Source organism: Perca fluviatilis, chromosome 17, assembly GCF_010015445.1.
Source record: "Perca fluviatilis chromosome 17, GENO_Pfluv_1.0, whole genome shotgun sequence".
Classification (NCBI taxonomy): domain Eukaryota; kingdom Metazoa; phylum Chordata; class Actinopteri; order Perciformes; family Percidae; genus Perca; species Perca fluviatilis.
In genome coordinates, this window is record NC_053128.1 from 916606 (window position 1) to 939040 (window position 22435).

At 42.3% G+C, this 22435-nt stretch overlaps 1 protein-coding gene across 1 annotated transcript in view; it reads right to left on the bottom strand.

Moving 5' to 3' along the window:
• Window positions 1–22435, bottom strand: part of slc27a6 (solute carrier family 27 member 6) — a 67338-nt gene that overhangs the window by 32737 nt on the left and 12166 nt on the right. Inside the window, exons 2-7 of the mRNA XM_039780444.1 lie at window positions 18076–18285; window positions 15519–15677; window positions 7226–7350; window positions 4560–4754; window positions 349–439; window positions 24–222 (exon numbers count right to left, since the gene is read on the bottom strand). Coding sequence (XP_039636378.1) covers window positions 24–222; window positions 349–439; window positions 4560–4754; window positions 7226–7350; window positions 15519–15677; window positions 18076–18285 — 979 coding nt within the window. The remainder of the gene's footprint in view (window positions 1–23; window positions 223–348; window positions 440–4559; window positions 4755–7225; window positions 7351–15518; window positions 15678–18075; window positions 18286–22435) is intronic.

The following is a 22435-nucleotide window of genomic DNA, read 5'->3' on the forward strand; positions in this document are numbered from 1 at the left end:
CAGTAAATCTTATCCAACTGTACCTGAAGGTGTCGCCCACTCGGTCCCTGAAACAGATGAAGCCCTCCTGATCTTCAGCCATGAGGTCGCCCGTGTTAAAGTAGGCGTCTCCCTTCACAAACACGTTTCTCATCAGCTTCTTCTCCGTCAGTTGCTTGCTCCCAGCGTAGCCAAAGAACGGGCTGGTGGCGCTCACCTTGGACAGCAAAAGCCCCGTCTCGCCTGAGAAGAGACATGGGACAGAAAGTCTCAAATTAATACACAATCATTGTCAGGTGAAGTCAACTTTCAAAGAATAACAAGAAAGCCAATCCTGTTGTGGAAATGTTCTTTGAGTTGCACTCTTACCCCTTTCCACTCGCTGACAGAAACCATTCTGATCTGTCACTGGTTCATCTTTCACCATGTCATACTTTATCAGATCATACTTGAACAGGAGCTACACCAAAAACAAGAGAAACAATCATTGCATTGGGAAGTGGCATTACAACCTAATCTAACTAATGGAACAATCACCCACTAATAAGCTTCAGGTTACCAGATATTTTTCATAGCACACATTTGAACACTGACTGGACAGTAGGCCTGGGCCGCTGAGAGATTCTGACCGTTTGATAACCTTCAGCAAAAACATTGCGTTTTTTTTTTTTAAATGTCTGGGTAAAAACAATACTTTACTTTATTTCCATTCAACACAATGCATTTGATATTAAAACACACTGCACACAGGCAGGGAGAGGGATTTCTAAACTGCGCTTTCTGTCCTTCCGACTCATAAAAAACAGTTCATACCACAGGGGCGGTATGACGGGAACTTTTAGTGGTTTTGAAATTGTGACTTTTTCAAACTGGTAACCAGCCCATGCCTACTGGAAAGAAGCAGGGCTCTAGAGTGCGACCACACGTGACCAAAATTTGTAAGGGTGCGACTAAGATTTTTCCTAGGTCGCACCGGTGCACCTAACGAAGCGATGTCGTTATATCGATATGGTTTAATGTTGTGTTACATGACCCATTCCTTCTGTAAAGCCGTGCCTGTGTTTGGATCTCTCCTCCGCGCAGCCCCGCCCCCATTTACTCACACACGGCCCCCCTAAAACATGGAGAAACACAGCGCCGCCGGTCCAAACTGCTGACATTTGTCTACAGTTTTAATTGTTATTAACACAGCTGTATATTGTTAAGTATGAGAGGGAAACCTGTATTGGTACCAGTGTTTCCGCTGGTAACTCTCCGTTATTGTGGCCACCACGACGAAAAACACATTAGAAGTTATTAAATGCAACTAACTTCAGTTTGTTGAGTAATAGCGTGTAAGACGGAGCCTGCTGGACCTGAGCAAGACATGTGACCCATGGCCAGAATATCATAGTTCATAAAAATGCAGCGCAGTGACGATACAGACATTTCATAGCCTACACAAGACTGGTGTAACGCCGCTGACCCGCCAAAGCGCATTCGACCCGTGCTGGACCCATTCATAATGAGTCAGCTGTCACTCTGTGAGTAGCATACACTTCAGTCCATCGCACTCCCCCTCTCTCCCTCTGTCTCCCCCTCTCTCCCCCTCTCTCCCTCTGTCTCCCTATGTCTTTCTGTCTGTCTGGTTTTTTTTTTGTTTTTTTTTAAGATTTCGGCCTTTATTTTGATAGGAAAGCTGAAGACATTAAGAAGGGAAAAGGATAGGGGATGACATGCAGGAAAGGGCCGCAGGTCGGAGTCAAACCTCTATATTTACCAACTGAGCTATCCGGGCGTCGTCTCTCTCTTTTAATCAGTCTGTTATTGTTGTTGAAAACAAGTGAAGGAGCTTTCTCAGAGATATATACATTTTTTTTGCCCACTTTGTAAAAAAATACAGAGCTATATATCATGTATCGCCATTCAGCGTTAATGGCGACGCAAGGAAAAATTTGGGTGCACCTAAATTTTGTGTTGGTGCACTTAAATAAAAAAGTTAGTCTGGAGCCCTGAGAAGACTTTATTATAAATTCCTAGTGGCGGCGCCCTCTAGTGGCTGTAGTAGTTCTGACGGGAGTAAAGCAGGAAGTAAGGTGAGGAAATATAAGAGCGCCAAATGTCCTGGTAAGGAGCATAGACTGTTAATATTAATGGACAAAGCATCCGGTTCGGCTGTGCTGCAAATGCAGAAGTGCCTTAAACCTGCATTCTATCTGAATTCCAGCAGGGGGAGACTCCTTAAAGCTGCACATAGATATATACACACTAGATGTCGCCTGGCTACTGCTGTTCATTGGAACGAATGCGTCAACAGGGTTGCAATCTTGGAATAGGGGAGTCACTCCTCTTTAATGCATCAGCGTCAATGTAGGTAAAGGGCTAATGGAAATAAAATCACCATAAATCCTCAATCTCAAGCGATTTTCTAGTTTTTGTGGTTCATTCCAAAGGTCAGACATGTATTTATGATCGAGTCCAGAGAAAAATTAAGCTTTTGATATTAATATAATCTACTTTGTTCAAAATGTAATGCCTAGTGCCTGTAAGCCTAGGTTTAGTAGTCCCATTCTTCCACTTGATACTGCTTCCACTTAAGTAAACTTAAGATGAACTATCGAATACAAAACAAAGAGACTAACTAATGTGTAACAAATAATATTTATTAGAATCGGTTCACAGATCTGAGTCCAAACAGAAACTTCACCCCTCTGAACTAAGAGTTTTCTGCTTCAAAGTGAAGTTTAAACAGACTGAAATGTCCAGGCTCACTCCTCCACTATTTATTTCTGTATGTATTTATGCGGTAAATATAATTTTAACGGGCACTGAGCTCCAGATCCTGCAGCCGCAGACCGTCTCTGTTTCCCCGCTGTAGCTTCTCTCCGTCCGCCTGCCGCCGGCAAACTTAGTGGAACTTCCCGCCGATATCGACATACAGGTCGTCCTGGACTACGTGTAAGATCCTCCCGGACTAGGTGTAAGATCCTCCCGATCACCATTCTGTCTTTGGCCGGTCCGATCTGGATCAGCGGGGACCGGCGCAGCAGCGAGGCGAAGCTGTGTTTTTGCCCGGGGGAAGAGACGCTGCCGCCGGCAACGGAACTCTCCGCCTCCCGCTGCCGCCGGAGCTCAGATTGCTGGTCGAAGGCGCCATATATATCATAAAACACATTGTCGCCTGTTAAATGTTAGCCCTTGCTGTTTGTTGTTTTCATTTCCTCTATCGAACATCAATAAGCAGCACAAAAGTCCGGCATCTTTAGCGTTGATCTGAATGCGTGAAAACTTCAGACCCCTGTTCCAAGATGGCGGCGGTTTTGACGTATGCTTAGAACCTCAAGGCGACATCTAGTGTATAGATCTATGAAAGCTGCATTCTATCTGAATTCCAGCAGGGGGGAGGACTCCTTAAACCTACATTCTATCTGAATTCCTGCAGGGGGCGACACGTGCGGTTGCAAAAGGAGGTCGTTTTCTGTAGAAGTCTCTGAGACTTGTGACCCACTTCCCTCTTGATTTATTACCTCAGTAAACATTTTCATAATGAGTTTATGGTCTCAATTGCTAGTTTTAAGTCTTCTGCAACACAGAATGATGTTAATTTTTTTTCTTGTTGATTTTAAAATCGGCGATAAAGCATGGGGTGTTTTAGGGCGTGGCTATGATGTGATTGCCAGTGAAAGTGTGTAAGGTAACGTGGCTCCTCCCTCACTCCTCCCTCTCGTCTAAAATCGTCACATCACCAACCAGGATGGCTGCGCCCGTAACGGCAAACTCAACGACTCATAGCAGATCTCCACAAACCAATGGGTGACATCACACATGCTCTGTCCATTCATATCATACAGTCTAGGGTAAGGAAGCAGGTTGGGGTCTTCAGCTGTCCTGTCAAATAAAGGCCTAAAAATGCCCAAAAATAAATAAATAAAAAAGATTTATGAAAAGCCTCAAAGATTCACGGTGAGACAAAACCGATTTAGAACGTTGCAGGGAAAAGTTGAAGCGGTCAGAACCAGCCCGGAGGGTCAACGAGCGCCTGCCAGCACGGTATATGGTGGAGCAACCTAGAGAGCGACTGAAGAGAGCAAGCGTCGTTAAAACAAAGCAGTGAATGAGAGAAATAAAACATTTTTGCCTTTTCATCACTAGAAATGCAGCTGTAGCAAGCATCTTACTATCACTAACGTTATCCACATTCATATTTAGACACAACAGATGATATACAGCTTCAGAAAAAGCCTGGAAGTCAGAAGTTAGGAAGATAGTACAAAACGTCGTTGCTATGGAGATGATACACCATCTCATCTCGTCTCATTGGTGTAAACTGGCAGCTTTCAGGATGCTGCAGACCGGCGTGTTGCAAGGAGCTGCAAGTTCCAACTAGTCTCGAACCTTTGGTCTGATCTGGACTTTGCGCCTCTGCGAAGATTTCTTTCTCTTTCAATCGAAGCATGGAATATTCAAATATGCGCGTTCACCCCTATTTAAATGACCTAAGTCAAGCAACCAGGGTGTGTGACATGGGACATTTACTACTTTCTTTTCATCCCCTCTTCACTTCTTGCAGAGCTCACACCTTTAGGCTACAATGTACTCACCCTGTAGAAGAAGTTAGAGCGGCCCACGGTTCCAATCTTGCCAACATGGTTCATGAAACACAGGTTTCCCTCGGTGGAGCCGTACACCTCGCACATTTGAATGTTCCCAAAGCGACTGTGGAACTCCCGCCAGACGTCCTGCCGCAGACCGTTCCCGACTCCCATCCGCACCTTGTGAACCTTATCCTCGTCTGTCTGAGGACAGACGAGGAAAAAGGATGGGATGACATTAGCTCAATAGATCCGACTGCTGACAACTAACCATTTCTCAATGAACAAATGAAAAGGCCTGTGTCCATATAGCGTCTTTTTTTGGAGCATCAGCGTCTTTTTTCAATTGTTCTCAGTGAGGACAGTCAGTCAGTGAAACATCACAGCAAAATACAGCCTGGTATGTGCTGGAAATCAGTTGCAAAAATGAAAAGAATGTTTGACAAACCATCTGCTTATAGATAATTCAATGTTATCAATATACCTTTCAGAGCAAAGAGAATGTTTTTTATGCAAATGAGGCTTTGTCAATTTATAAATTTCCACTTGACGTTCAGGTTGAATTAGGACGTTCTTCAAGACGGCGCGCTGAGAATGATTTCTGGGTCACAAGCCGGAGGATCGAGGAGCCGAGAAGGCACGAAATAGGGAATTGGGAAAGGCCCAATGCTGAGAGGATTCCTCACCTTCTTTAATAAATATTTTGATTTCATTAAAGGTAATTACTTTTTTGATTATGAGGTAGTCTAGGTGCCTTATAAATACTGTAAATGTATCAATATGCTCAATCCACAGAGAAACAGGCACACAGCCTGTATTCAGAAATTGTGCCTTTTAACGAGCCGTCGAGACTTCCTGTACGGTTGTGATGTCCCAACTGTACTATACATAGGCAGAAAGTTCTGCTACAGTGCCGTTACAGTCATTCCCCAGCTGCAATGCAGTGTTGCAAAGACACAGAGAGTGAAGATGCTGAAGACCCGGAAACACTGACCAATCAGAGCAGGCTTTTTCTGGAGGGGGCCTTAAAGAGACAGGCACTAAAACAGAACGTTTTAGACAGAAGGGAAATACAGTTATATTTAGACAGACAGGATTAGAAAAAGAATGTGTTTTTTTTACATTAAAGCATGTAAACATGTTCTAGTAGAAAACCAAAGTACAAGTATAAACCTGAAAATGAACATAATATGGGACCTTTAAGTCTAAATAAGTACACTATGAACAGTTCATTCTTGGTCTCTGCACTCCAAGTAATCAAGTAAAACAACGTTTGGGAGATGAACAGAAGATGCTTGGTGTGTTTGTGTCCTCTGTGATGAGTTCTGTGGTGCACATTGTGCAAAATGAGCGCATACAGGCAGTAATTGGTCCTCACGCTTGTGTGCACACACTGACCTCGTGAAAAAGTGCTTATCTGCTGTTCGTGTCCACATCTTTAATTTGCTAATCAGTGTTGAGGACAGTCATGGCCAGCCTTCCACCCACACAGTCAAATAACAGAGTGACAGGGGACAAAGAGGACTTTGAATCCAGTCTCAAGACGGGATGTCCTGGGCCCTCACACTGTGTGTGCGTGCACGTCAACGTGTCCACCATGGGAGTACACAAACAAACAAAGACCCTGCTTGTCCTTCTGCCCCAGTTGTGCACAACTTTACTCCAGTGATTCACAAGTAGCAGTGACTGTAAAGAAGCCTCTCTACAGAGAAAACAAGTCTGCCCACGGTGAAAGGCATTGAGGCTTTTCCCCGTTGCTCAACTCTAACTCACTTACTCTGTCATTCATTAAGTGGCAATGTATGTTGATTATCTGTTTAGATGTGAATAACAGGACGGCAAGTCATGTTGACTTGAAACTAACAGCAAGCAATTGAATAGAATGAAAGTGGAGAGTGGAAAACTTGAAAGTATTTTGGAGATCAATGGTTTGGGTGTCAGCACTAAACTTTACTTCAAATTCACATTCAACAATCACACAGAAAGCAATCATTCTGAAAACTAACCAGACATGTTGCCAGAATGTGGGCACGCTACTAACGTGACTATATCTATTTTTATTATACATATTTTATTTTGTTATATATACTATGTATTAGGCCTGCACGATTCGGGGAAAAATATGAATCACAATTTTTTAGCTTAGAATTGATATCAGGATTCGCTACCATGATTTTTTTCTCACAAAGTGTAATGTTTATTGCACACATGAACCATGACAAAACAAAACAAATTGGCAGTACCAAACAGATTTTTGTATATTTTTTCAGTAGTTCTTCTGGCATTTTTATCTTTGCTATCATCTTATTTATTATTTATATTATATTTCTTGTATTTTCTGTATGTGTGAGTGAGTAGGTGTGTATGTCCCTTTAACTTGCTGCTTGTAACAGAGTCATTTCCCAATTTTGGGATTAATAAAGTCCATCTATCCATCCATCCATCCATCCATCCATCCATCCATCTATCTATCTATCTTATCAAAGTTTCCATAGGGCATATTGTCATTCAGGAGGGCGATACAATAATGTGAATTTTACTTAATAGCAATTTTAAACCAAAATTAACCAGAAAGGAAGCGTTTTGTTCCTGTCAGGATGTCCATGCAGAAACAGGCAGGATGTAGTTTTTGCAAGAGGTTAATGCCACTCCCAGCTGAATGACGAACAGATTACCTTGGGCTGATTGCAGAGGTATCTGCAGAGTTCACCAATATACTGGAAAACAGTAACGTCATGTTTCCTACAGTCCTTCCAGAACTGGGAGGCCGAGAACTTCTTCTTCAAGATGCAGGTCGCACCTGTCATTCAACAGACAACAACGTCATTACATTCACTATTAAAGGATACAATTCACATTTTCAACACTAGGTATATCTACTCCATAAATATAAATAAGAACCGTAAATCAGATTTATAGATTGGCATTTCATTTCCATATAGAGTGTACTGTATATTTGAAATATTTGGTCGACTAGGGCTGGGTATCGTTCAAAGATTTTCAATGCCATTTTTCTTTTAAATCCATTTAAACAAAAAGAAATTACAACAGTACAGTAGAAATCTTTTTCTATGTTTTTATTTTAGTTTTTCACAATAACAGCCAATCACAGACATTATTAGATCTTGGTAGAAGCATGCTGCATTCTGATTGGCTCACTGATGCTGATGAGATTTACTCTTTGAGGTATTGAAATTTGGTGTTGAATGAAGGAATTTTTCAATTCTTGATACAATGGAGGCAATCAGATCGGTGCCTAACAGTATCAACGTCTGGACCCAGGCCTATTCTCAACAGGATGTTTAACGAGTGTTGCTGTAGAGCTTTGTGTTACTATGAAGCTCCATGGACTGTTCAAATCACAAAACAATGCTGTTTAGTTCATTTAACAGCAATATACTAGTGAAAGAAGTAATTATTGTTAAAAGTAATTGTTATAACATTTTTAATAATCATTTAAATTCCCCCCTTTTTTGTGCTGATCCAAAAATATATCCGATCCGTGACTCAAAACAGTGATCCCAACCGTGAGTTTTGTGATCTGTTGCACCCCTATTTGACAGGGATGGGAAATTATATTGCAAGCCATTCTCTCGTTGTTTCATTATTAAAATGTGTGGTATAGTTACATAAGAAATGAATTGGTCAAAATATAGGCAGTTTAAAAAATGGCAAGCGTATTGTCAATTTGGGGAACCAAAAGCTTATGCCTGGTTGCCAAGCCGGCAACCACTTTAAAAAGTTAGCGTTGAGCCCTGTAGACTTGATGACATTTGCAAACTCACAGTGCCAGGAGTGTCAGACCTGCAGCTCCGGACTCGACTTTAATCTATACCGGCTATTGTCTTTCAAATCTACAGGAGCTATCATATCCCTTGCCTGTAGGTGGCCACATGTCTATATGTGCAGGTCTTTCTTTCCGACAGTTGGTGAAGGTTGACAAGTGTACACCGGTTGGACAACAACAGAACAGCTAGCCCCATGAGTCTAAAACTACCAGGATACTGGCCTCCCCAAGGTTTGTTAGCACAAGCTGTCAGGACGTTGATCTCTAGCAGTAAAGGCCGTTGAACTTTTAGCTTTGGTAGCAGTTGGAACAAATGCAGAAGCCAAGGATTCATCAATAGCACAGCTGATTAGACTTTTGCTGTTTCCCCAAACCATTAAAAAAACTGTAACACTACTTTTAAGCTCATTCTAAATCAGCTGCTGAGATAAGCAGTTTCTATCCAGACATGAAGGCTCATACAGTGGGCTCCAGTGTCCACTTCCTGCTCTAAAGCCTTTAATTAAGCCGCGGGTCCTGAAAGGGGACACATTATTTGGCAGTTACACTGTGGTCAGTGGACACTGAGCTCAGTGGACACTGTGTGCTCAGTGGACTGTGTTCTGTAGACACTGTCTTCAGTGGACAACATGCTCAGTAGACACTGTGCAGGCCTGAATGCTAGAAAATTGCTCCCCTGTATCTATTCTAACATGCAACTCAATCATCCGATGGCTATGTGCATGTGGCTGGGCTACATTCATGTAATGAAGACACATGCCATTCATATCATTATATCGCTTACAAGTTTAAAAAATGTAATTTGAAGTTCAAAAGATAATTAATATGTATTTCTGTTCCAATACTTCCTTTAGATGTAACCGCTGTTAGCGATTTCAACCTTTTCTATTTCAAGCATCCCAAATGAGCTCTGACCCTTTGAAAATATTCTCCAACTAAGACCATCAAAATGTCGTTAGATCATTTATTTTGTAATTTTACATTCATCCAGGAGGAAAAAATGAGAAGACCTTTCTTGCTCTAGACTTTTCTATTGTCACAGTTTGTATCACTCAATGACATGAGCCTGCATGCAGTCACTCAATAAAATATTTCTGTCAAGGTGGTGGTTTTTCCTAGCCTGACCAGCCAGACCCACATCCAGATGTTGGGTGTGGGAACTCACCATTGACAGGGCTCAATCTGAGGGGCAGGATAAACGGTTGTCTTTCAAATTCCCTCTACACGCAATAGGATAGCACTACAACCAATCAGAGCAACGAAGAAGGTAGCTAGAAGCTAGTTCATAGATGAAACTTTTGCCGTATCCGGTCGGCAAAACTCAGAACACATCTTCCTTTTTTAAGAATGACTTCAGTGCCGTTCTTTGTTCTTTTCTCAAAGAAAAGCTTAAAGGAACACGCCGACTTATTGGGAATTTAGCTTATTCACCGTAACCCCCAGAGTAAGACAAGTCGATACATACCCTTCTCATCTCCGTGCGTGCTGTAACGCTGTCTGACGGCTCCAGCATTAGCTTAGCACAGATCCTGCAAGTAACTGGTTCCAACTAGCCTACTGCTCCGAATTGTGACAAAAGTGACAAAATGGTGCCAACAGGTTCCTATTTACATGTTGTGATGATCGTAGAGGCGGGCCAAAAACAACGTAACATGAGCACAGCCATCTTCTAAACCGTAAAACAAACTGGGAACTATATTCTCAGACAGGCTTGCTGCGAAGCATATACACTCGCCCAAGTACTATATTCTTCCGCCTGAGAATATAGTACCTGGTTTGTTTACGGTTAGAAGATGGCTGTGTCTCATTTTACGTTGTTTTTGTACACGCTAGACTTACTCAAATCACAACATGTAAATAGGTACATGCCATGCTTTTATTTTGTCACTTATTCGGAGCAGTAGGATTACTGGAACCATTCACCTGCATGTTCTGTGATGGGCTGATGCCGCTGGAGCCGTCAGACAGCGTTACAGCACGCACTGAGATGAGAAGGGTATGTATGGACTTGTCTAACTCTGGGGGTTACGGTGAATAAGCTAAATTCCCAATAAGTCGGCGTGTTCCTTTAACTCCAAGTCTTCCAGAAGACCTCTGTTCCCAGCAGCAGCAGCCATAAGCCCCGCCCACCAACTCTATACACGATGTGATTGGCCTGACCAGAGTTTGGTTTTTCCAGCTCACAAGCCAACGGAGAGTTACTAGAGCCCCCTGGGGTGCGTCTAGATTTCTAGGCTAGGTTTTTCCTGTTTATTGTTATTATTTCAATCCCTGGTTGTATGTTTCCCTGTTGTCTGTTTCGTGGTTGTGTGTTACCTGTGTTCTTTCTGTGTTCTGTTTTGTTTCCTAGTTCAGTCGTTGTGTGTGTTTTCAGTTTCCTGTCTTACTTTGTAGTGTCTGGCTGCAGTTGAAAAGTCAAAAAAATTACCTCCTATGTCCTTTCCTAACCACTTTTCCTTAACCCCGATGGTAAATGTCATGAGGTCAAGGAAAGGTGTGAAGAAGAATTGAAAAGGAATTAGGATAAGCGAGTGGTGTGAGGAGAATCTGACTGTCCTTACACTCGGCTGGAATCATGTGGCGGTGGATGTGATTGACATGGGTCTGCGGGTGAAACTACACTGTTCTGAAGGTGGACTACAGAAACCACATCTGGAAAATAATTGTTACATGTATGCAAGATAAGCAGAACGTGGAAGGCCTACAAGTCTACTGTACATATTCTATGTTATAAGGGTTAGATGGTTGCGGGTGTGTGACAGAAATACATTATTAATGAGAACAATATTATATAACTGTAAACAGAACAGAGCTGTCCGCTACTGCTGTGCGCATTTACGCACGAGGACAGCAGTCAGCAGTGTAACTTCTTTGATTATTTCAGAAGTTAAAAGTCGAGTTATGTTTCCTCTGTCAAGTTTGAACTACAGTTTTTAGTTTTGCTGTTTAAATGTTCCACGATAGGCCCTGCAGGGACATTACCGTGCACATGGAAACGTTTAGTTACTGAAAGCTCTCATTACAGTAAATCTTTAAAGAAAACACTGATACATCACTACAATACATCATTTAAAAAGCAACAGCCTACACAGACTGTAGAGAGGGAGTGAAAGTAATTAATTTGGGTGGGTTTGGGTGGATGATTTAAGGTAATTGATTCAGATGCCGTCAGAGCTGATCCACGCATTCTCACATAATATTAAAACTTTCACACACGGTCAAAATAATGTAGTCATATCTGTAGTGACTTTAAACAAAACATATATTGAATAAAGCCATGAGGGAAGAACAGGTAACTTGTCTCAGACGCTGCTCTGGGCTCTAAATAAACCAGTGTCTGGTGCGCTGTGTAACTTTGGATTCAACCATCCATTCATTCACAGTTCTGTTAACACATGCTCACTGGCATGTTACGCGTCAGGGACGAGAGTAAAGTTCTCGCGTTAACCGGTTTATTAAACCACTCAAACAGTGCCATAAAGTACATGATCATTATTACTGTATTAGATGGGTTGCAATGTCTCACAGAAAATAAAATGCACAGGATTACGGCTGCCGGCATCTTAATATTCTGAATATGAACGGCAAAATGGTGATGTGTCGCTTTAAATGTAGCTGCCGCAAGGACTTGTGGGACGACATTATCTAATTTCCTTTTGTAAAGGATGGTCCAGTGTATCCTACGCTAAAGGAGGTAACAAAGGAAGCATTGGAGCACCTTTCCTTATCACTTAGACAGTTCAAACAGCTCTTATCATGGCAACCACTTAACTACTTCAGGGTCATTTCACTCCGTTAGGAACCCTCCTAAGCAAAATGGACTATTGGACTGCAGCCTCTGTTTCTTGGCCATTTTCGAAACCGTATACTATACTAGCAGTGCGTACTGATTTGGCCAAAATGCAAACAATGGCAAAATCTGCAGTATGCCAAAAATACCCGGATGTCATACTGATTCAGAGAAAATCTCCAGCATGCCTCGGACCTACAATCACAACAACCACGGATTGCCGTTGTGGCCAACAACTGGAAACTTTTTACATTGTTCGTCTGCTATTTCATCACTAAATTCTGTCTATTTAATGAAAAATAGAAACTAAAAACTCTGTCCCTTGGAACTGTCCCCTCTGCTTTCAAAACTGCCGCTGTCACCCCAATCCTTAAAAAACCTGGTCTGGATCCCTCCTCTCTCAACAACCACCGCCCAATATCCAACCTCCCCTTTCTGTCTAAAACCCTGGAACGCATAGTCGCCTCACAACTACAAACCCATGTTCATGCCAATAACCTATTCGAACCTCTCCAATCTGGTTTTCGCCCCCTACACAGCACAGAAACCGCTCTCCTCAAAGTCCTCAACGACCTCCTCACCTTTGCTGACACCGGGTTCCCCAACATCATCCTCATCCTCCTCGACCTGAGTGCAGCCTTCGATACTGTGAGCCATAACATCCTGCTCACCAGACTCAAAGACCTCGGTATCGAAAGGTACTGCACTCAGCTGGCTCCACTCCTACCTTTCCAACAGATCCCATTTCATCTCTCTCCACAACCACACCTCTGCCACAGCCACAGTCACTCAAGGTGTTCCCCAAGGCTCCGTTGGCCCCTCCTCTTCATCATCTACATCCTCCCTCTTGGTCAGATACTCCGCCACTTCAACCTGGACTTCCACTGCTATGCTGGACGACACCCAGATCTACCTCAGCACCAAACCCCCCACAATCCTCCCCTCTCCCACATCAACTCCTGTCTGTCAGCTATTAAAACCTGGATGCAACACAACTTCCTCAAACTCAACAGCGACAAAACAGAATTCCTTCTGATCGGCTCCAAATCCACACTCAGCAAAACCAATAACCCCACTCTCACCGACACGGCACCATTGTCTCCCCATCTCCCCAGGCCCGCAACCTTGGCGCGTTATCTTTGATTCCACCCTCTCCCTTGAGAGCCCTCACAACCGGCAAGTCATTAAAACCTCCTTCTTTCACCTCCGCAACATCGCCAAAATCAGACCCTCTCTCACACCCCCGCTGCTGAAAGACTCATTCACGCCTTCATCTCCTCCGACTGGACTACTGCAACTCACTTCTCCTCGGCATCAGCTCTACCAACATCAACCGACTCCAACTGGTCCAGAACTCAGCCCCCCGCCTCATTACCTGCTCCAAATCCTGGCACCACATCACTCCAGTCCTAAAACAACTCCACTGGCTTCCTATTTCCCACCGGGATCACCTACAAAATCCTGGTCCTCACCTACAAAGCCCTCCACCATCTGGCCCCTCATACTCACTGACCTCCTCTCCCCCTACCAACCCTCCACGGTCCCTCAGATCCACCTCAGCCGGTCTCCTCTCCATCCAAAAGTCCAACCTGCGCTGTTTTGGGGACAGAGCCTTCTCCAGAGCAGCGCTCCCAGGCTCTGGAACTCCCTCCCCAAGAGATCCGCACCTCTGAGTCCCTCACCATCTTCCAGTCCCGCCTCAAGACCCATCTCTTCACCTCAGCCTACCCATAGTCCACCTGCCCCCTCCCTTTTTCATCTGTATCTTGTTTTGTTCTACTTGTTTTGTTTGCTCGTTTTGTTTTGTTATGTTTTTATAATCTACCCTGCCCTGTAAAGCGACTTTGAGTCCATGAAAAGCGCTATATAAATTCAATTTATTATTATTATTATTATTAAATTCACTTCTGAGACTTTTTTATGCAAGAAATCAACTGTGTAGAGCTCAAATATGGGCCGTTTTATAAACATTGATGGCGGACGAGAGGCGTTTAGTTCCCCGATCGTTTGTTTAGATAACACAACACACATATCCATTATAAGATTAACTGTAACCTGTGGTTGTCTGCTTTTTCTGAGTTATAAAGCTTCACAAGAAATTGCAGGCGTAACGTAACAAGCTCACTGACCGGGCTGTCTCAGACACACACACACACACACACACACACACACACACTACTTTCTAGGATTGCGCAATTAATCACAATTTTATCGAACTCGCAGTATGGAATAGTGCAATATCCAAATCACAGTGGGTGCAATAGTTGTTAAAGGCTAAATATGTGTCAAACCATTCTGAATGAAGTATAGTGGTGCTGCAGACACGTACTGGCCTACAGATCCTATCCTACAGACCAAAGAAAAAGTCTATAATCTATCTATCTATAAATTGCAGGAACATACGTCTGTCTGTCTGTCTGTCAGTCTGTCTGCGTGGGTGTTATGTGCATATCTCTAGAAACGTTAGTCCGATGGATTTCAAACATGACAGGTTTCTTGCTACGGGCACGAGTAAGTGCAGTGCCAAGTTTGACGTTTGGATTAAAAATGCAAAAGATATCGTCAGTAAAAGAAGCACACATTGGCTTTTGCCGCTCCAGCCGCTGGCCACTCCCCACTGACTGAGCACTAAACCTGTTTGAGTCATGACTCACTCGGATAGTTCACCCAACTCTTTAAATTCTGTGATTGACTGCCCTGCCCTGATGTGTTCCATCTGTTCTTCAGCCCTCATATCAACTGTCCCTCCTTACCTTGTGTATGTAGTCTCTGTGCTTTCTTTGTCTGTTGTCCAATCGTTGTCATTACATGTGTCTTTTCCAAGACATTCCATGCGACTCTCCCCGAGATGTTTTGTTCTTTGTGTTTTTGGATTTTCCTTTTGCCAGTTTTCTACCTGCGTGCTTCAGGACACATTCTGTTATAGCCAGTTTGATTTATTAAACCTTCGAAACCTTACGCTGCCTCCTCGTCTCAACTCTCTGCATTGTTGGGTCCAAGCCTGCACAAACCTGACAGTTTTATTATTAATATCACTGTTGGTGTTTGTTTTAACATTAGAGAGGTTGTGTTCAGTATTTGGATTATTGTGGCAGCATACAATATCATACCCACGGTATGATATCATCATGATACTTATGTCACAATACTTTATTATTGCGATTTTGAACATATTGTGATTTTCTGCGATATAGTGGAATTTATTACCTTTTCTCCAACTTCAAATTACGTCCCCAAAAGGAAAACTTTGCCAGCATGTGTTTTATCTAAAAAGACAGATTTCTCTCAACTGAACCATCCACTGGACTGTATCGACTATTTTTTACCACTACTGCTCAAGTTGTTCTGGCTTTGTCTGAGGGCTGCCAAGCAGACATATTGTGAGTCCTACCTAGCTTTATGGTTCCTCCTATACCGATCAAGGAAGCGGCGCTGTGGTAGAGAGGCAGACAGATGTACATCACATCCTCTTGAGTTGCTCCAAATGCCCAGAACCCTGCTGCTGCCTTCAGGCTCTGCAGGTGAGTGATCACCGCAGCCTTGGGGAGCCCTGGGAACAGAAAAGACATCATACTGCATTACCCATACTTTCTGTCCATTTCAAATGCATTGCTGCCAGTGTTAGCACTGGGAGGGAGTACATAGCCATATGCAGCATGACAATACAACAAAGTGTCATGCAATGTGAAATTCAATTGTAATTCTACTAATATTATAGTAGTTTTGTGGCTGTTCCTGAGAAGACGCTCCTGGCTCCAACAATGATAACAAGAGAAAAGTACACTGACGTGTAGTCATGTACAGTCGTCCTTTCAGTCCTGTCAAGATGCCAACGACGCTGAAGCCCCAGATGCTCCCTCCTTCCCTCCCTGACTCCCCTTCGCTCTGTTTTAAAGCAACTCTTCAGTGATGTGCATGTGACAGAGAAGGTGAAGAAGGCACAATTAGCAGAAGTCAAAGCACTACTGTTCTGAAAGACCAATGACGTCCAGTGGAAACAAGCTGTCTTTTTGCTAAATTCACACTGATTTTTGTGAAAATAAATTGTGTGGCACATTCACTGTAGAACCAGTTTTCCATTAAAGTGAAACACCCATCAAAACCATGACATAAATATCCAAACCAAACCTTAAAGTGCTCATATTATGAAAAGAATCAATTTTTTGGGGATTTAGGGTGTTATTTTGTGTCTCTGGTGCTTCCACATGCATACAAACTTGGAAAAAAACTAGGGCAGTCAATTGATTTTTTCTTATTCACGATTAATTGCTGAATTTCTACAGTTAATCGCGATTTATCTCATGTTTTATCACATGATTCAAATTCTATTATTTTGCAATTCAGAACTGTTTTTAAGTACATATTAACAATGGAAAGCAATTCTTACCAGTGTATCTTGATTGGGAATCAAATGAATGCAAAGAAAGTTGCTTTATGAAGTATACTTTAAGATTTGTATTTGTTTATTATTTATTTACTGTAAACAAAAGAAAAATGTGTGAATCTGTCATTATTGCACAATTCAGAACATGCCAACCGTAGTACTTCTTTAAGACCCGAGTCTTCTACGATGCTGACAGGTCTGCAGTTAGTTGCCACCCATTTTGCAAGAGCGGTAGTTATTTTTTTGGATTTGGTTTCATCAACAGGTCGGCGAGTAGCACTCTCCAAAATAGTGCTTTGCCTGAGCCTGCTAGCATCAACCTGAGTCACATTAACTGGACTGTGCTTAGCTCGTTGGTAGCTCAAGCTTGACGTGCTTCGGTGATATTTTAATTCGGCTTTACACAATGTGCCTATGGCTTTCGACTTGTCTACTGAGCCGTCAGGGAGTTTATGAAAATAAAAAGCGCCATTCAGAATTGTGTTGCTGCTGCATTTCTCCATCATGCCTGCAGCTTGATGATAAGTAAAAGGGTCAAAATAGTAGCCTAGCTAGATTCTAGTGATTTTAGAACAGCTAAGGGGGCGTTGTTACTCACGACACAAAGCCGAGTGAAGTGTAAAATAAATTAATAAATGGCGGCATGCGATTAAAAAAAAATTTACGCGTTATGCTCAGCCCTTAATCACATCGTGATTAACGCGTTAATGCTGACAGCCCTAAAAAAACAAACATCCATGCTGTTTTGAGTGAGATACGGGTTTCTGAATGTGTCCTGCTTTCAGTCTCCGGGTGAGCTGTTCAAAATCGGCAGGGCAGTCTACGTCATCGGCCGAAACATTTGGTGTGTGCAAACCACTTTAGCTAATACCACATCCGCTAACTGTTTCTCAAACTTCGGTCAGTACAAGGCAGGATTAGTCGGGAGACTTCTTGCAGCAATGTGCAGTACAACAAAAATATGTGTGTGTTTTGCATTAAGCCAGACCCAATGGAGAAGCACAGAGCCTGAGGCCATGGGAGGATGACACAGGGTAGAGGCTGCTTTTTGTACGCTGTTACCAAGACAACCATGACACACACACGTGGTTAGTAAGGGGGATGGATGACGTTTTTGCTCAGAAACATCCTAAAGTGACATGACATTCCTGACCAATTTTATTTTGGAATTTAAAATGATTTCCGTTTTTGATAACATTTTATGAAATCTGCATTAACTGATTTTTGGGACATTTAGGAGAGGAGGAACAAGTTGTAAACACAATCTTACTTCGCTGAAACATTAGCCACAGCAACAGCTCCAAACAGTTGCATACTCTTTACACATCCAGCAGACACAGGGCAACATTACCATCCCATTGATCAACGTTACCTCAACAACTATTGGTTATTATTATAACTAACAGCCGTCAAAAGGAAATATTAATCTCTATATGACAAGAACACCGTAACACATTATACCCTGCCAGCAGCAGTTACATGACGTAACATACTCTATGAACGGTGCTGCTTGAAACGAGAGCATTCGGATTCTAATCCTCACTGAGAAGAAGCGCAGACTCACCAGTTGTTCCAGAGGTGAAGATGTAGAGGGTAGGGGATTTGAGGGAGGTGGTGGCGCGTAACTCCGCCGGTACCGGCCGGTCCGAGGCGCCAGCGATCTTATCCAACAGAGTGTGCATCTGTGGGTGCTCACTGTGGCTCGTCATGGCCCACACCTGGATGTTGTCCTCCAGCAGGCTGGGCAGGATGCCGTCCAGACTGTCCACTAAATCTGGGAGACAGCGACAGCAAAGGATACTTTGAGTTATGTTTAGCAGCTGTGACAGTGTGTGTGTGTGTGTGTATCATCATGGGTAAATGTGGCCCTGGAGACTGTGCAGTGGCAACTACCACAGCGACAGTTTTGAGTACTTTGCCAGATGTCAATATGTCTGCGGGCAAATATTGTCACCACAAGCCAAATGCAGTCAGAAAACTTCACAGGTGTGTAGGTGAGATCAAAATGAAGGCTGAGTTCAAAGAGGGTGTCCAGTCAACGGTGCCAAGTAAGGGGAAAGTAGTGAAAGGGCCACCATCCCCCCATTTCTTGCCACTGGCTCCATTTACTTCCTAAAGAGACATCACAGCAAATAAGAAGCTAATAATCTAATCATAAATCAAGGAACCATTGCATATTTCTCCGTCCGTTCGGCGTGCTGTAGCGGCTTCCCCAGCAGGCTGAGCCCTCCCCTTTATTCTGTAGGATACCATTTGTAGAATACTTAATTCAGAATGCTTTTGACACATGTATAGCCAGATAAAAGTATAAACTAGGGCTGTTGGAACGAATTCTGAAAGTCAAATATAATTCGAATAGTAAAAAAAATTAATACTATTCGAATTCTGAAATTACTATTCAAATGTGATTTTTTTATAAATATGTTGGCTAAATTAAGCTAATCTCCCTCTTCTCGCCTTGGCCTACCCGCATGTGAAAACGAAATGCTTTTGTTATGTCACGTCTAATGAACAATTAATTTATCATTTTATGAAGTTAGCGGGAGTGAGAAACACAAGGCATTGTGAGGTCTACACAGAGCTAACGTTACGTACCGAGTAACGTTAGTACAGGGTAGTGATAGGCTGCGGCTGGAAAAATGGAAGAAGGATTGAAAATAGTTTTAACATGACTTTAAAATCGACATGCACCGAGCCAAAATGCTTATGTTATCATTAGTTAGCTAGTTCTGGTTTCCTAACTGCGTCATGAGTTATAGGAGCTTAGCTGGGAGCTTCATGGAAACAGCTAAAGTTAATGTTAGCTGTCCTACAGCTGACAGAGTTAGCTTAGCTGGTAGCTTCATGGAGACAGCTAAAGACTGTGTTAGCTGTCCTACAGCTGTCAGAGTTAGCTCAGCTGTTAGCTTCATGGAGACAGCTAAAGTTAATGTTAGCTGCCCTACAGCTGTCAGAGTTAGCTTAGCTGGGAGCTTCATGGAGACAGCTAACGTTAATGTTAGCTGTCCTACAGCTGTCAGAGTTAGCTTAGCTGGGAGCTTCATGGAGACAGCTAACGTTAATGTTAGCTGTCCTACAGCTGTCAGAGTTAGCTTAGCTGGGAGCTTCATGGAGACAGCTAACGTTAATGTTAGCTGCCCTACAGCTGTCAGAGTTATAGGAGCTCAGCTGTTAGCTTCATGGAGACAGCTAAAGTTAATGTTAGCTGCCCTACAGCTGTCAGAGTTAGCTTATCTTGGAGCTTCATGGAGACAGCTAAAGTTAATGTTAGCTGTCCTACAGCTGTCAGAGTTAGCTTATCTTGGCACTTCATGGAGAAAGGTAAAGTTAATGTTAGCTGCCCTACAGCTGTCAGAGTTATAGGAGCTCAGCTGTTAGCTTCATGGAGACAGCTAAAGTTAATGTTAGCTGTCCTACAGCTGTCAGAGTTAGCTTATCTTGGAGCTTCATGGAGACAGCTAAAGTTAATGTTAGCTGTCCTACAGCTGTCAGAGTTAGCTTATCTTGGCACTTCATGGAGAAAGGTAAAGTTAATGTTAGCTGCCCTACAGCTGTCAGAGTTAGCTTCTACTTCATTTATTACCTTCTAACAGATGTATTCTCAGTAACGTGACAATCTGCAAAAAACAGGTTGCTTATGATTAGGGCTGCACAATTAATTGCAATTGTATCGAAATCGCAATATGGACTAGTGCATTATCCAAATCGCAGAGGGGCACAATATGTGGTGCTGCAGAGATGTCCCGGCCTACAAATCCTATCCTACAGACTAAAGAAAACATCTTTGTTTGGTACAGATACTCGCAAAAATCACACTGTAATCATTTTAATTTCTTTCAATGTTAATAATTTAATGAATAATGATACAAAAACGATAATTCCCTCCAATATCGTGAATCATATCGCAATATCAGTCAAAATAATTGCAATTAGATATTTTCCTCATATCGTGCAGCCCTTTTTATAAATCACTAAACTAGTAGTGGCAGCACCGTTTGTCTTAGTTATCAATGCCGTTAGCATTGTGGCTGACACTATTGTTACTTAGTTTATGACCAATCATTTCGGCTGTTCTTTCTAACATGATGTCATTGTGCTAACCGAGCACCGTTAGCCTTGACAACAGAGCCGCTTCACTACACTTGTTAGATCATGTTTCATTCCAGAGTTCTCTGTTGATTTGTGTTCGTCGCTGTGTGCTCGTGGTGGAAAATAATGTAAACAGAGAGCAGCGTGCCAGAAATGCAATGCGCCGTGACGTAGGTCCCCTTCAAGGCCAGGCTGATGTTGGAAGTCCCTCTAGTGGACAGAACGTGAAACAACAACCACATGCTTATAGTGGCATTGACAGTGCATAAGCCTGAGTAGTGTAGCCTAGTATATATTAATAACAGGCTGCATTTGATCATTAAATATTCAAATATAAAAAAAATAGCAAATCAAATTCGAATGGTATTATAGAGGAAGATTGACAGCTCTAGTATCAACCAACCTGTAAAAAGGCACCAGAATACAAGAAATTAAATCTGGTTAAAAATGTCTATGGGAGGACCCCCAGAACCCCATTACATTGCCCTGCCCACATTTTCAATGCTTTCTGCACCCATGGCTTTTATTATGAAGCAGCAAAACATCACAATATTTTTGACCAAATACATCAATGGCGATATTTTAGGGTTGACTGTTGGTGCTTTCATAAAGTATTTACACAATGAGATTTTAGACAAATAATCACCAATAATGTGGATATAATGACTAAATGGGTAAAGGCAAATAACAAAAAGTAATACAATAAATGAATAAAAATACTGGGAACGTTCGTTCCGAGCAGGCACACACTCCAAATGGACACTGCTTTAGTATAGTATGATACCACTGACTGCACGGAGTGACTGTATATTTAAGAATGGAGCTGTAATGACCACTGAGTATGTGCAAATATCTCTCCGTAGCACTGAAATGATACACCGTGCAAGGCCGAAATATACGTCATAAGTATTTCACAACCCACCCCTGACTGCGACTTTGTAAATGATTCAATATATAGGCTACATGTGTTTGTACAACATGGTGTGCTTGTCTGTGTTGACTCAAAGGAGACATGGAGAAGTGTTCACTGATGCAACACTATGTCCTAAAACCCCAGCCATAAAAAGAAAAATGAGGCAGGCAGCAGTGTAACACTGGTTGGTCATTACCGTGAATGGTGTTAGCGTGCTAGGCTAACCTCTCAGGGATAATTAGAACCATTATCCAGGCAATCTGCTGTGTACATCTCTGGAACCTACTGCATCTCAAAGTAGAGAAAAAAAAAGAAAAGCTCCCAGAGGAAGGGCTACTATTCAAGTTCTGAAGTCAGGCTGCATGATAGGAGGAAAATATGAGATAAAGTTGTTGAATATAGCAATAACGATATTGCTTGCGATAAATAAACAAATATTAAAATGTACTTAGTTCTAGGGATCGACCAATTATCGGCCCTGGACGATTATCCTGGCCGATATTTGGCAGTTTGCAGATTATCTGTATCTGTGTTTAATTTGCCTGATAACCGATAAAGTTAATTATTAAAAACATTCAATACTTTGGCTCCACTACAGCTCTGTAAGCAGTCTGCAACACATGCAAACAAATTGTTAGCACGTTAAAACTTCAGGAAGCTATTTGCGTTTTTATTTATTCATTTTTTTTGACTGTGTATTAGGTTTAAAGTTTCAGTTTTGTTACGGTCCGTGTACTTTTTCGTTCAGTCGATTTTCATTTCATAAACAGTTATTATAAAACAAAAAATGAATGGTTATTTGATTTTCGTTTTAAAATACAACATTTGAAATTGAAATACAAGGCATTTTTTCCTTTTCATGGTCAAAAGGGGATGGGAGATATTTAAAATATGCTGTGATTTTCATTTTCTATTTCATATA